Source organism: Thalassophryne amazonica, chromosome 3 (genome assembly GCF_902500255.1).
Source record: "Thalassophryne amazonica chromosome 3, fThaAma1.1, whole genome shotgun sequence".
Taxonomy (NCBI): domain Eukaryota; kingdom Metazoa; phylum Chordata; class Actinopteri; order Batrachoidiformes; family Batrachoididae; genus Thalassophryne; species Thalassophryne amazonica.
In genome coordinates this window covers 5,417,142-5,432,298 of record NC_047105.1, presented here as the reverse complement: position 1 = coordinate 5,432,298, position 15,157 = coordinate 5,417,142, and the positions used below count along the sequence as shown (strand labels likewise).

At 39.2% G+C, this 15,157-nt stretch overlaps 1 protein-coding gene across 5 annotated transcripts in view; it reads left to right on the top strand.

Moving 5' to 3' along the window:
• Positions 1 to 15,157, top strand: part of pxk (PX domain containing serine/threonine kinase) — a 69,626-nt gene that overhangs the window by 18,079 nt on the left and 36,390 nt on the right. For all 5 annotated transcript variants that reach the window (XM_034165024.1, XM_034165052.1, XM_034165031.1 and 2 more), the window contains exons 2-8: positions 4,896 to 4,946; positions 5,106 to 5,153; positions 6,159 to 6,345; positions 8,506 to 8,583; positions 12,349 to 12,422; positions 13,273 to 13,347; positions 14,710 to 14,814. In XM_034165024.1, coding sequence (XP_034020915.1) covers positions 4,896 to 4,946; positions 5,106 to 5,153; positions 6,159 to 6,345; positions 8,506 to 8,583; positions 12,349 to 12,422; positions 13,273 to 13,347; positions 14,710 to 14,814 — 618 coding nt within the window. The remainder of the gene's footprint in view (positions 1 to 4,895; positions 4,947 to 5,105; positions 5,154 to 6,158; positions 6,346 to 8,505; positions 8,584 to 12,348; positions 12,423 to 13,272; positions 13,348 to 14,709; positions 14,815 to 15,157) is intronic.

Sequence of the window (15,157 nt, the reverse complement as noted above, 5' to 3'; positions counted from 1 at the left end):
TTAAAGACAAACTAACAGGTCTGTGAGAGACAGAATTCTTGCTGGTTGGTACATGATCAAATACTTATTTCATGCAATAAAATGCAAATTAATTATTTAAAAATCATACAACCCCAATTCCAATGAAGTTGTGACGTTGTGTGAAATGTAAATAAAAACAGAATACAATGATTTGCAAATCCTCTTCAACCTATATTAATTTGAATACACCACAAAGACAAGATATTTAATGTTCAATCTGATAAACTTTTGTTTTTGTGCACATATCTGCTCGTTTTGAAATGGATGCCTGCAACACCCCTTGAAGCAGCTTTGTTGTGATTTGGTGCTATATAAATGAAATTAATGAAATTCAAATTTGTTCTTTATTTTTGTATATTTATCATTCTATCAATTCAGTTTATTTATATTGCACCTAATCACACATCAAGTCACGCTGAGGTGCATCATACGAGTAATGTCTAACTTTACCAACCCCACTGAGCAAGTGCGTAGGCAACAGTGGTCAAGAAAACACCCCACAGGTGTTTTTGAGGAAGAAACCTCAAGCAGACCAGACTCAGAGGGGTGAACCACTGCTGTATCCAAACTAACAATAACAAAGATCAAATAAACAAAATACAGCAAAGAATGTTCAAACATATAAACAAACATTGGAAGTCCCTGAGAAGGAGTCCTGCGGGAAACATTCAGTGACTTTGAAGTCCACGTGGTCAGGCAGGGGGCTGCAGAGTAGCTTAGCCATCACTGATAATCAACAGTAACTCAAAAAAGAGAGAGCAGGAATCAGCAAAAAACAAACAAACAAAAAAACAGAGTAACAGACAAAATGCTAATGAGGTCGCAGGCAGTTAGCCCTTTGCTTCACTGACAGTCACGATTATAGATCTCATGAGACAGAGACCTTGTGCAATTCTTAGTAATATAATTTAAGATGGAGGGAAGAGTAGTTCAGTGTAACACTAAGTCATACAAAAGAGAGAACAGATGAGTCTTTAATGTGGACTTAAATGTCTCCAGAGAATCCAACTGTTTTATTTCAGCAGGCAGAGTGTTCCACAGAACAAGTGCACAGTAAGAGAACACTCTGTGACCTGCTGACTTCTTTTTAACCTTAGGGATACACAGTAATCCTGCCTCCTGAGAACATGGAACATGGGCCTGTACATAAGGCTTAATTAGATCAGCCATATAGGGAGGTGCTGGTCCATGAACGATTTTGTAAATTAATAACAAAACTTTAAAATCTGACCCCACATGAACAGGAAGCCAGTGAAGAGATGCCAAAATCAGGATAATATGGTCAAACTTTGTTCTTCTAGTCAAAACTGTAGCAGCAGCATTTTGAACCAGTTGAAGACCTCCTATTCTAGACTGCAGTAATCCAGAGAATAGAATGTTTACAGTAATCCAGTCTGGAAGAGACAAAGGCATGGCTCAATCTCTATGCATTCGCCATAGACAAGATGGGACGAATTTTTGTAATTTACGTGGGTGATAGAAAGCAGTCTTAATTTCTCTAATGTGTTGGTCAAAGGTCAATGTGGGATCAAAGGTCACCCCAAGATTTTCACTTTATCACTGTGATGAACAACACTTTTTCAAGAATTTAATTTAACAGCAAAAGGACATATTTTATCAGTAAGTAATTTTTGAGTAAACCCGGATCTAAGCTTGGTTTGATCACTGCAGACTTAAAACGTGACAGTTTAATCATTTTCAGCGTAGTGGGTCCCAATGTAGCCCATAGGTCCTTAAACAGTTTAGTCGGCATTGGGTCAAAAAGGTAAGTTGTGCTTTTTGCAGAGTTCATGAGTTGCAACCACATACCCAGCAGACAGTATCGATTTGGGTGAGTCTTTATGTTCCAGCAGAAATGGCAAACACATCTGGAACAGGATTGAGTAGTGAGACTAGAGCATGTTGGGATTGTTTTTTTTTTACCTAATATTCTCCATTTTCTCTTCAAAATAATGCAAATTCTTGAACAATTTTTATTTTGAAAATGTATCTCAGTTTACAAAATTTATATATTTTTACATCTTTTGATAGTTAGTTCAATACACTTTCTCAGAAAATAGAAACATATGTGAACAAGTGGCATCTCAGTGGTATCGGGTAATTGTCACAACATACAACTTTCAAAGTCTCAGAATATTCCAAAAAAGAGAACAAAAACAAAAGGACATGGATGAAGGCACATACAATAATACTAGTACTATGTTATACCATAGCATTATATCATCATTGTGTCCAGCCATAATATTTGCTTACTGGATTCCATAGATCTTTAAATTGATCAAATTTCAAATGAAGTTGAGCTGTAATTTTTTCCATGTGATACACTGATTTTAGACCCTTTTTCCAATGCTTAAGTGTAGGGGGTTGGACTTTAAGCCAAGATTTTATCTTTTTTTTTGCCACTAATAGTACTTTGTATCAATTTGGCATGCTTATATGTCTCTACTCTTGGGGATATTCCTATTACACAATGGATTATTTCCAGAGATAGTCTGTACTTCAAAATGGTTTTAACCTCGCTCAAAAGCCCCGGCCAAAATGGTCCCAATACTGGGCAATCTCAAAACATATGTGTATGATCACCAATCCGTCCGCAGTTTCTCCAACATAAATTCGATTTATTTTTATCAAAACTAAATGTGATAGTGGGGATCCTAAAAAAAATCTAATCATAACTTTCCATCAAATTCTTTCCATACGGAACTATTTGTGGTTATCTTCACATGCTTTCAACCATGTTTCATCATCAGTGATAATATTTGCTTCTAATTCCATTTGTCTCTTATATCTAAAGAGTTATCTGATAAATGAAATTGTAAAAATATCAATAAATGTCCTTGTATCACAACCCATATTTGTCCTGTAGTTGTTCAGAAGACCTCAGAGTTTCCCCATCAAACATTTGGTGTCAAGTTATTAATCCTTTTCCTTGCCCAAACAATAAAGCCTGGATCCATTTTTACTGGAAGAAAATAATGCAAATTCTTAAGCAGTAAATGGTGGGTGACTTGAATAAGTGTCAGTGTATCAACCTTTATTGATCAGGTTATCAGTTGTTATTATTTTGTTTTTTTCTGACATGCTTTAAACTGGTTCCTGTCTGTTTCACTGGGTTTAATTGACTCTAACGCACCAGTAAGATGTTTGGAGTCCCGTTACTTTATAGCCTCGTAACCTCAGTTTAAACGTAGACACAAAATTAAGACTGATTGCTATTGGCTTTTAAACGATTTCACACGGTAAATGGACTGCATTTATATAGCTCTTTTCCATCTGCATCAGACGCTCAGAGTGCTTTACAATTATGCCTCACATTCACCCTGATGTCAGGGTGCTGCCATACAAGGCGCTCACTACACACCGGGAGCAATAGGGGATTAAAGGCCTTGCCCAAGGGCCCTTAGTGATTTTCCAGTCAGGTGGGAATTTGAACCCATTATCTTCTGGACTCAAGCCCAACACCTTAACCACTAGACCAGTACCTCCCAGGTGATTTCAGACATGTTTTATTCTGGTACAGACCAAATTGGTCATTAAATCCAGTGAGGAATTGTTTTTAATTTAAGAACAGGGCAGGTGAGACATAGGTCAGGAAAAAAAACCCCAAACATTTCAGTGCAGATCCAAAATTTTAACAAAAGACAGCTGGGACATTCTGTGACAAATTAACAAAGAATCTCCACATCTGTCAGAGTTTTGTAAATTTTTGTGAGGAATTCTCATAGTTTTTGCTCTTGTTCTCTTAATTAGCCAGATGTACCTTAATGAATTTCCAGCTAATTATTGCCGCCTGGTTATTTTAAATGATCATATCTCAAAAGACGGAGCAGCTAGAGAGCTGGTTTTATTGTCATTTTAAAGCTCTTTTCAGACTCTCCCCTAAGATCATTTTCAAACTTCAGCCTGAAGAAAATTGTGCCAAATTTAAATCTTCAAATGTAAACCACCCCAGAAATTTATCCTTAAACTTTCTTTAAATTCCAGTCAAAGTTATCTCACAGTCTCATTGACATTCACTGAGAATTTGGTGACGGGCGCTCTGGACATCTCTGTGCTCTGTCGCGTTCATTCGGAAACCATCTGTGTTAGTAACGTAACGGTACGTATCCTGGATACAGAGGAAAGACAGCGGGAGTTCATCCACAGGGAGTTCAAATGGAAAGTGTTTTTCTTTCAACATCAGTTTGAAGATGAAAGTATCTGTATGAGATTAAAGTGTTGGACGTGTAGAGACGTTCATGTGTTTGGGACCTTGAGACACACCCAAGAAGAGATTGGACATGCGGGGTAGGTGGATTGGAAACTTTATAATTATCCAGGTCTGCCTTGGAAAAGAGGTCTCGATCTCAGTGGGACCAGCCTGGTTCAGTTAGATTGTGGAGTCTGAACGGAGGTGCTGATGTCTGTGGAGGGGATTGAAGGTCCAAGTCCGAGCTGTATTTTTCCAGCGCTGTCTGGTGTGTAGCTCTGACGGAAGATTTGAGTTTCTGTGTGATGCTGAACAGGAAGGAACGTGCTGGAGATTTGCTGAAATAAAAACCTTACATTTCCTGTTTCAGCGGCCTTGTGTTTTGATTGGTTGGCGCTGCGCTGATATAAGTGTTTCTCCACAAAAGATTTAGTGACACCAGTATTACATGATGCATGCAAGTAACACGTGGAGCATAGATGGTGGTGGTGGTGGGAGGGGGTTCAGGGTCATTTTGTCTAGTCAGAAATCCAGATTAAAAAAAGAAAACTAAAAATATATTTTTTAATTATTTAAGTAGAGCGTAGAATTTCTTGCATGAAATGAGCATCGTGTGTGTGTGTGTCCCCCCCTCCTGGACTCGGCTTTGTCCTCACTGACGTTTGATGTCTTCTTGTTCTTTCAGGAGTACATCATCCGTGTCCAGAGGGGTGTGTCCTCAGACAACAGCTGGCAGGTAAATCCACCACCTGACACACCTCAGGCCACCAATCAGAACTCAGGACAGGACAAGTCAGAGTCTGTAAGACTGGTCAGCCAACGAGCATTTGTGTTCATGACCAATCAGACCCATCTGCCCAGAATTGACCAATCACGGCCTTGCTGTACATTGCAGGTGATTCGGCGCTACAGCGACTTTGACCTTCTGAACAGCAGTCTGATGGTAAGTCCAACAATTTTCAGTATTCCCACACAAAAATAGTGTTTCTCAAACGTTTTCAGCCCAAACTCCACTTTAAGCAATCAGAATTATTTTGCAGACCAATGAACTCCCCAGATATCCAGAAACGTGATGTCGTTCCAACAATCTGTTAGTATCTGTTACAATTCAAAGTCGTTTTTAAAACTGTTTGAGAAACATGTTTAAGTTAGAATATTAATTTAAAATTTGATGTTTTAACAGTATACTAAATGTCCACCAGGGGTCACTCATGCACCACATTCTGCAGGTTGTGGAGGTTTACAGTTATTGATTTTCATTTTATTTATTTATAGTTTGCTCTAAAAATCTGCCTGCAAATTTGAAACATTCTTCACACTATTAAAGCATGTTTTTAATTTTCAAAAGGTCTTTTAGTAACAGCTGTTTCTGCACAAGCATCTGTGTATTTATGATATTCCTGGTTTACATCTTGGATTCAATCATTTTTTATTATTGTTATTATTATTATTTTGTTTATTTTGTGGATCTGCTCTGAAGTGTAGTTGTTTCTGTTCCAGCTCTGACAGACTCACTGCTCTTAGTTTTTGCATCATCCTGCTAAAAATCCAACAAACGGATGCATATCATGTGCCCTGGGTATTTTTTTTATTCAGCAGAATCAATGTTGTGTTCCGGCCTCCGTGTCAGATTGTCCTGGTCCTAACCTGTCTTAGCCTCAGGTCAAAGCTCGTGGCAGCATGTTTAGCCCGCTGTATTCCCACATAACAGGAAGTTAGCAGTGTTTCTCGGTGGAGAAGTGATGAGCTTGTTTCCCGCCTTGATGACCTCTAACCTTCTGTCAGTTGCTGGTTTGGTTAACAGCAGAAGCGTGAGAATGTCTGACAGACTGAGAATGTGAGGAGTTTGCGGGCTCTAATGTGACCTTTTTGGTTTGACCTCACAGGACTCTTGACTCGTTTGTCAAATATGAACACTTTTTATTTTTCCCTCTGCCTCCCTCCGTAGGTGTGTGGTGCCAGTCTCCCCTTTCCTCCTAAAAAGCTGATTGGAAACATGGACCGGGAGTTCATCGCTGAGAGACAGAGAGGACTACAGTCCTATCTGGACTCTCTTACCCAGCATCCCTTGCTGTCCACCTCTCTGCACGTCAAGAAGTTCCTAGATCCCAGCAACTACGCTGCCAACTACACAGGTTTGATTCCTGTTTTTTTTTTTTGCTCAAGTTCATATTCATATTTATATATTTATGATATAGAAATATATACAGTGGTGGGCACCGTTCTGCTAACGGCTATTTATCGAAGCTAATGTTTTCATTATCAGATTATCTTTTCAGATAACTCTGAAAACCATCAGCGGACCAATTATCTTCAGATAAGTTTTGGTCCAATAATTTTTAGACCGCTAACAAATTTTTGCTCTTTAGCATCCTGCTTATGTCACACATACACTGTCTGTCCTCTCTGTTCCAGAGTAATATATACAGTATAAGATGTCTGAAATTCGGTTTGCGTTTATTAAATTCCACACAGATTAAATGTAGCAGACACGGATTATTCATTTGGAATATTTGTTTTGGCAAGTTTTCACGCTCTCTACTGCCATCTACTGGCCAGTAGTGCTCATGGCAGTATTTGCCCTAAGTATTGGGATTCTACGGTGTGCAAAGGATTATAGGTTAGGGTTTGAGCATCTGGGTGCCAGTAGATGGCAGTGTTCTATGCATTTTGACGCTGGTTATATCAGACAGTTGTCTAATCACAACTTGACTTTTTGCTTCTTTTCTTTTTTTTTTACATATGAATAAAATGGCACATTTTACAAAAGCACATTTATATGTAAACACCAACACACACACACACACATGTCATGTCACATTAACGTGTTGTTTTTACATAGAACAAATAATAATACATTTATTTCCTTAATTTCTCAAGTATGAAAAGCAGTACTGTTAAGGGCGGAGCTTATCGACAGTCTTTTAGGAGGCAAGCCAGATTAAACTGTTTCATCACATTTTTGCACTTTTTTGGATCGTGGGTGATCGTATTAGTATAGCGTGCTGTGGAAGAGCCCTTCAAACAACACTTAGAATCCAGCCTCATGACCTACACAAACATGTATGGTGGCAGTCTTAGGTTGGCAGCTGTATCCAGACACAATTACCAACAAAACTGAAAAGTGCTCCAATCATATTGAAAACTATACCAAATTATTTGTCTCATCATAAAATTTCTAAAAAAGGTATATAAAATATAAATATACAGGGGTCAAAATTTAAAAATGCTACAATCCTGTTGAAAACTATCCCACATTATTTGTCTGATCATAAATATTCTGAAAAGGTTTAGTTTGGACTATCTATGACTGAATGTTCTGCAGTTATGGGGTATGAGGTCAATTTCAGTTTGTACAGGGGTCAAAAGTTGGAGTTTTGGTTAGAAAGTGATTAAAATAATTGGTGATTAAATTATTAGTTGTATTAATAGGATTTTTAAAAGGAATAGTTTGTACCATCTGTCATGCTTAACTATCGTGTTACAGGGTAACGTGTCACATGACGTAGAATCCAGTGGACAGTTTGACCTTTACCTTGCAGACAAACCATTTAACACAGTCAAAACTATTCCATTTATTGATCCTATTAGCTCAACAAATAATTTGCATCACTTTTTACCAAAATTGGAGCAGCTTTAACTGTTGACCCCCCTGTACAAACTGAAACTGACCTTTTACATCATTTTTGCTGTTTTTACTCGATAACTCCAGAACACTCAGTAACAGATAGTCCAAACTATACCTTTTCAGGATCTTTATCATCAGACAAATAATGTGAATAGTTTTTCAAAATGATTTTAGCATTTTTAAATTTTGACCCCTGTGTATTTCTTTACTGACCTCTATCTGGAATACAACTGCCACCCTAGATGGCCACCATACTTTTGTGTAAGGCATGGTACACTGAGGCTGGATTGTAAGTGCTGTTTAAGCCCCTTCAGTGGTACTGAAAACCTGCCTGTCCCATCGACTACTCAGTTCCCTGATTTGACAGGAAAAGCACTGAGGTGCTCCTGAGTAAGGGCCTAAGTCATCATGTTGCTCTGGGTGTATGGTTCAGCACCTTGCACAGCACCACACTTTGAGCCTCTGTGTCAGATGGAGAAGTGCTACATGCAGTTGGGTCCCTAAGAATTTGGACAGGGAACCTGTTTTTCCAGCTGTCTGAGATGTACAGTAAATCTGGGTCAGCGTTTTTTGTTAAACAGTCTGGAAACTGAACCTGAATCTACTGAGTTCTGCTCAAGTTTGCTTTCCTCTAACCTTCTTGCTTGTTGTCTGTGTCGCCCTGCAGAGATCGCCCTGCAGCAGGTCTCCATGTTCTTCAGATCAGACCCAAAGTGGGAGGTGCTGGAGCCACTGAGAGACATCGGTGAGTCTCACTAATTAACCCACTTAACGAGTACAACTAATTATTCTGTGAAGAAATAAATGCTGAAAACATTTATTTTTTTGAATAAGGTTTTGAATAATCAGGTCCCATCTTATCTTAGGGACCTCATAGTACCATATCACCCCAATAGAGCGCTTCGCTCTCAGACTGCAGGCTTACTTGTAGTTCCTAGGGTTTGTAAGAGTAGAATGGGAGGCAGAGCCTTCAGCTTTCAGGCTCCTCTCCTGTGGAACCAGCTCCCAATTCAGATCAGGGAGACAGACACCCTCTCTACTTTTAAGATTAGGCTTAAAACTTTCCTTTTTGCTAAAGCTTATAGTTAGGGCTGGATCAGGTGACCCTGAACCATCCCTTAGTTATGCTGCTATAGACGTAGACTGCTGGGGGGTTCCCATGATGCACTGTTTCTTTCTCTTTTTGCTCTGTATGCACCACTCTGCATTTAATCATTAGTGATTGATCTCTGCTCCCCTCCACAGCATGTCTTTTTCCTGGTTCTCTCCCTCAGCCCCAATCAGTCCCAGCAGAAGACTGCCCCTCCCTGAGCCTGGTTCTGCTGGAGGTTTCTTCCTGTTAAAAGGGAGTTTTTCCTTCCCACTGTAGCCAAGTGCTTGCTCACAGGGGGTCGTTTTGACCGTTGGGGTTTTACATAATTATTCTATGGCCTTGTCTTACAATATAAGGCACCTTGGGGCAACTGTTTGTTGTGATTTGGCGCTATATAAAATAAAAAAACAAAACAAAACAAAACTCTATACAGGATGATTCATAAAACTGCAGTTAAATCAGGGCTGTGAAAACTCCACGAATCCGTGGGATTCCGCGGATTTCATCTTGGGCGGGGGGTGGGGAGGGTGTTAGTGTTGTACTCTTTAAAAGTGATCATTACTGAGTTTTTAAAATGCTTATCGCAAAGCGTTCTTTTTTTACGACATCATGCAAGTTTTATAAGTCCGTGGACACTGATCTGTGTGTTACAGATACAAATCAGTTTCCTCGGATCTGCGGAGTTTCGAGGAGAATAAATGCCACTCAAAGCCTGGCTGTTAAAGCGGGACTGGTTAGTTGCTGCGGTGACACTGTGTGGCTCCTGTGCGAAGCTTAAGGCCCAGTCACACGGCACTTAACAAAGGGTGACGAAGCCCTGACGAAACAAGAAATCTGGACTTTCCGTGACTGTCGTTGGCATGGTTTACCCTTCTTGCAGCTTCGTTCCTGCAGCTGGAACTTCGTCAGGATTTTAGCTAAAAGTAGCATGTGGACGTCGCAAACTTTTAGAACTTTCAAGTTTTTAAAAGAAGAATTTTGCAGCATGTCTGTGTCACGGAGCGACATCAGACAGAGCGAAGATGGCGAGAAAGACGGTTTGAAAAAGTGATAAGGACAAGAATCCGTGGAATTGTTGCTGGCTTCATGAACACACCTGAAAGATAAATGGGAAAAACGAACTGGTAAGAATTTTTTTTCTCTCTGGAAAATAAACATTGTGCTGTTCAAACAGGATTTCAGAAAAGATTATGTGCCTTTTTTTCGTTCATTAATCTAGACTTTCTTTCCTTGAAAAAAAGACATTGTGGCTTTGAATGAATTTAGGCTACATGAATTTACACAACAGTGTAAATTAGTTTTTATTAATGTAGACTTTTTTCATGGGAAAAAAGACATTGTGGCTTTGAGTGGATTTACAGGAATTTACACAAGAATGTGTGGCTTTTTTACTATAAGGTATGTTATTGATATTTTACCCTGATATTTTAAAATATTCTACAATCTTTAGCTGTAGTTTTTGACGTGGTTTAACATTCTTTTCAGTCTTCATAAGTTTCATGTAGTTTAATTGTTCTGAGTTAATGCATAATTTGGTTTACAATTAAAAGGAAAATCATTCCAGCTCCTACTTCCACGTCATATTCTGTTATTTCAGCGTGATCATTGACGGTTCAAATGAAAGGTTGAATCTAGGATCATTTAAATATGCACTAATTTTGAGATTTGTTCTTCCAGGAGATGTTGAAAATGTATCAGTAGATGAAAATTTATTTTTGTTTCTGGTGCCCCACAAGGCCCTAGACCCCGGCTCCTGGGGAGCTGATCCCCCAGACCCCCTGAGAATTTTCCTCGGATTTTACAATTTTCATTTCACAGCCCTGTTAAATCAACAGTTTAGCAGCCAGTGAAAATCACCTGGAGTTCTGTTACATCACATTAACTCAGTGGTTTTGAAACCGTGAACTGCCCCTGGGGGGCGCCAGAGTTCTTCGGGGGGGTACAAGGGATAGGTGTCATGAACTGGTTCTTTTCGAGAATCATTAAGAAATGGTTCGACCCACCGCCATCAATAGTCTTTCTTCTTAACAATTCCCTTATCGGTCCTTCAGAGCGGCCGTTGTTTTTGAGGGTGTTTGTCGGGAAAATGATTATTTCTCTGCGTTGATTTCAGACCGTGCAGCGGCTCTGTAATCAACCACTTCTGTAATGACTCTGCTTTGAAGCTTGAAACAATGAAGCAGTGCTCCGACCTGCTGCTTCATTGGTTCATTGCTTCGCTGCTTTTCAGAAGGGACAACTCCGCTTCTTAACTCCTCTCAAAGCCATTTAAAAATGTTAATCGTGAGTCACTTTTGTGCTGATTAAAGTCACTAACTGGGACTCTTGTCTTGTTGCAAGAAAGAAGCAAGAATCATCCTCCGTTCCATTCGCACAGCTCCAAACGCTGCGCCGCTCTGTACCAAGTCACGTTAAAGTCTGGTCAGACTTAATAACTTCAAAGCAAATCGCCGATTTAAATCAAATGACACCTCTTTCCACACGTTGTAATACAGACAAAACTACGACAGACTACGTTTTTTCCCCTCCCAAAATGAGACGTCCTGCGTTCTTTATGAATTAACGCTGATGCTGATGTGCAGCCGGCTGAGCTCAGCTCAGAGGTACGGACTTAGATTCATGCCATTAATGTCTGAAAGGAAATGTTTTTGACAAAAACGACAGATTTTGTTTATTTCTATTTGTGTCCAGAGGTCAATGATCCAGCGACCAATTTCATATTTATTTACTTTAAGACTCAATGAAATGTTATTGACATAGAAAACCTGTAAAGCCTACTTTTAGTACACAGAAAATTCACAAGAGGTATTGATAAGGAATCGGATCGATAAGCGGAATTGATAATGGCATTGATATTGATATCTGTCAAATCCTATCAATACCCATCCCTTATTATTTATGTTAAAATGTGTTAGTTATGCCAAAGATGTTTAAAAACACACAAAGATGTCTAAATGTTTAAAAATGATGTTTAAAATATGACAAAAGATAAAAATAGAAGAATAGAAGGTTCTTTAAAAACATGTTTAAAATGTTTGAAAAGGGCTGTAAAATGCATAGACAGTTCCTTAAAAATGCATAAATACTTTTAAAATGTGTTTAAGATGTGTAAAAGAATAAAAAGAAACACATGAAGATGTTGAAATTGTGCGTATATGTTGGTTGGGGGGCAGTTATTCATTTGTTCTTGGGGTGGGGGGTGGGGGGGGGGTTCACACTCCCACACTTTGAAAACCCCTGCATTAACTAATAGAATCCATTTTTTTTTTTTTATACTTTTTGTCTAACACGTTTGTTTTAACTGTGAGAATAAGGTTATAATTGAACACATTATTAAAGCTGCTGTTGACAGTTACTACATCCGACTGCTTTTATTGGAAGAATTACAAAATGCTTATATATTTATTTTTCTTCCAGGTTGGAGGATCAGGAAGAAATATTTTTTAATCAAAAACAAAGAGCAGCCCAAAGACAGTTACGTGCTGAGCTGGGTGAGTCAAATCCCTCCTCTCATAAATGTACCAACACGCCTCAGAAAACCCAAGAAAAACATCAGGAGGATCTAAAACGTATCAAAAACAATACTACAGGACCTACCATTTAATACAGCCGGCTAACAAAGTGTTATTATTATTATATTACTGCAGCTGCTTTATGGTGTGAAATTGCCAAATTAATAAGTTTATTAAAATTTGGTGAGCGTTTGTTCTTTCTGTCTGTCTCAGGAAGACTTTTTTTTCTATATTTTACATTTGCTGTCGTTAATTCGTCTGGTCTGCTTGAGATTTCTTCCTCAAAGCATCAGAGGGAGTTTTTCTTACCACTGATGCCTGTGTTCTCGCTTTGGGGGTTGGTAAGGTTAGACTTTACTTATGTGAAGCACCTTGAGGCAATTTTGTTGTGATTTGACGCTATATAAATGAAATACTTGAAATTCATTTGTGATTAAATCCTTAAATAAACATAAATCCAGATTCATCTTCATTTACACCTTGAGAAATTTGCTGTTACAATTTCAAATCCTTGAACTCTTCCAATCCTTGAAATCCTGGAACTCTTGGTCCAACGGAAGCTGCTATCTGACGAAGGCCTTTTGGCCAAAACGTAATTATTATGAAATAAAACAGCGGCTAGACATCAATATTTTGAGTGTGCTATGCTTTTTCTTTATATTTGAGTTAGTATTTCTGCATGTGCACCTCAGCGGAGGATCTTGGTATGCATTTTTTTATCTATACAATTTCAAATCCTAACATTTATTTTTAAACTGTACAACTTTCCTGATTTGTTATGTGAGTGTTGAGTTTTGTTGTGTTGCTCGGACGTGTTTGTGTGTCGTAGGTGGATCTGGGTCCTGATAAGTTCCTGTCGGACAAAGACCTGCAGTCAGCCGTCAAGCTGCTGACCAGTGTGACGGTACGTGGACGCCATGAGTGGATGACAACCGTGTATTTTTGACACAATAATGTCATTTTATCAAATTATATTAATTCATTACTATATTACTATTAATTACTAACTATATTAATTAATTAATATAGTTGTCAGTGTGACTGAATGTAGCCTGTCTTTGAGCCCTGCCTGACTCCACCTGCTTCTCTGTTCATCGTGTTTTTATATCAGACGTGTTGCACTGTGACGGGATTGTGTCATTTTATCACCCTCGATTGGCTCGGTGGTGAATAACGTAAAGAATTATTTAAGGTTGGCTGTTATTTAACAAAGGCGAGCGCTGATCCTGGAGGTGGAAATGTTTATACAGAAACAGATGAAAAATAAATACAGTGGAACCTCGAGATACGCGTTTAATTTGTTCCGTGACCAAGTTCGTAAGCTGATCTGCTTGTATTTCAAACAAATTTTCCCCATTGAAAATAATTAAAATAATTTTAATCTGTTCCAGCCTTGTAAAACATCCCTAAACTGTGCATAATAAAATACATAAAAAAAAACAAAACATTTTATTAAGTGTTCTTACCTTGGAAACAGACAAATGTGGCTAACGGAGGTGGAGAAGGGAGGGAGGGAGGAGGAAGGATTGCACACACTGTAAACACAAACTAATCTTCAACTGTAGATCCTTAAAGGGATCATACACATGTAACTTTAATTGTAACTTGCAGGTCTTTGGGGTAAAAATCTATCCAAGGAGGTTTGCTTCTGCCTGCCTTTCAAAATGTTGCGGAAATGTGACGGACAAGTGTCATTAAAAAGTGCTGAAGCATGACCAGTGGACACCTTTTTCTAGGTGTTTCTTTTCAAAGAAGCAGCTTCTTCTCCTCTGCTGTTATATACATCCTCCGTGGCATTTTTTTTCCAGAATAATCCAGTTTTGTCACAGTTAAACACTTGTTGTGGGAAATAGTTTTCCTTCGCAACAAGTGCAAAAAAACGTGTGACGTATTCATCCGCTGCCTTAATTCGGCACGAGAAGCTTCTCCTCCTTCTTCTCTCCACATTCCTTTTAGCTCCGGTGGCGTCCCGAAGCGCGTCTCGTAACTCAGATTTCTGCTTGTATTCCAAACAAAAATGTGGACCGAGTGACGGCTTATATTTCAAAAAACCCATATGTTGAGTCACTCGTATGTCGAGGTTCCACTGTAGTTGTTAAAACATTTAAGATCTGAAACTATTGCAATGACGTTATGTGTGATGAGACCCGCTGCTGTTTGGGCCATTAAAACCACCAGTTCAAGGGCTGCATCTGGCCCACGGACCACAGTTTGACACACTGCTAAATTAGCACGTTAAACTGTTTCCTGTCATCCTCCTTTACAGAGTCCGTACCTGTGTCCACTGGTGTTCTCCAGCACCAGCGAGTCTTCGGCGCTGCTGATCCGCCCGTTTAAGGAGGAAGGCTCACTGAGAGATCAAATCCATAAGGTACATTGGGCGGGTGTTCTCACCATCATTTAAGGTCGTCTCACATGGGAAGTGTAACTTCTCAATAAAGAGTAACGTGAGCAGAAACGTTTCTGAAGTGACACTTTGTGATTCGCTGCTCAGACTCTGTGGTTTATCCAGCACCTGAACCTTCAAGATGGCGCAGGAACGCACAGGAAGTGTGGCACCTGTTTTGGGGGATGGATATAGGAATCCATCGTTCATGACTCCCCGTGAATGTCTTTGAGCTTCACATGACGCGATGCCACTGTGCACGAATGAAACCGTTTCCCATCTTGGAGGGAGATAACTGAACCTTTGCTGTTGTCTTTCCTTTATGACA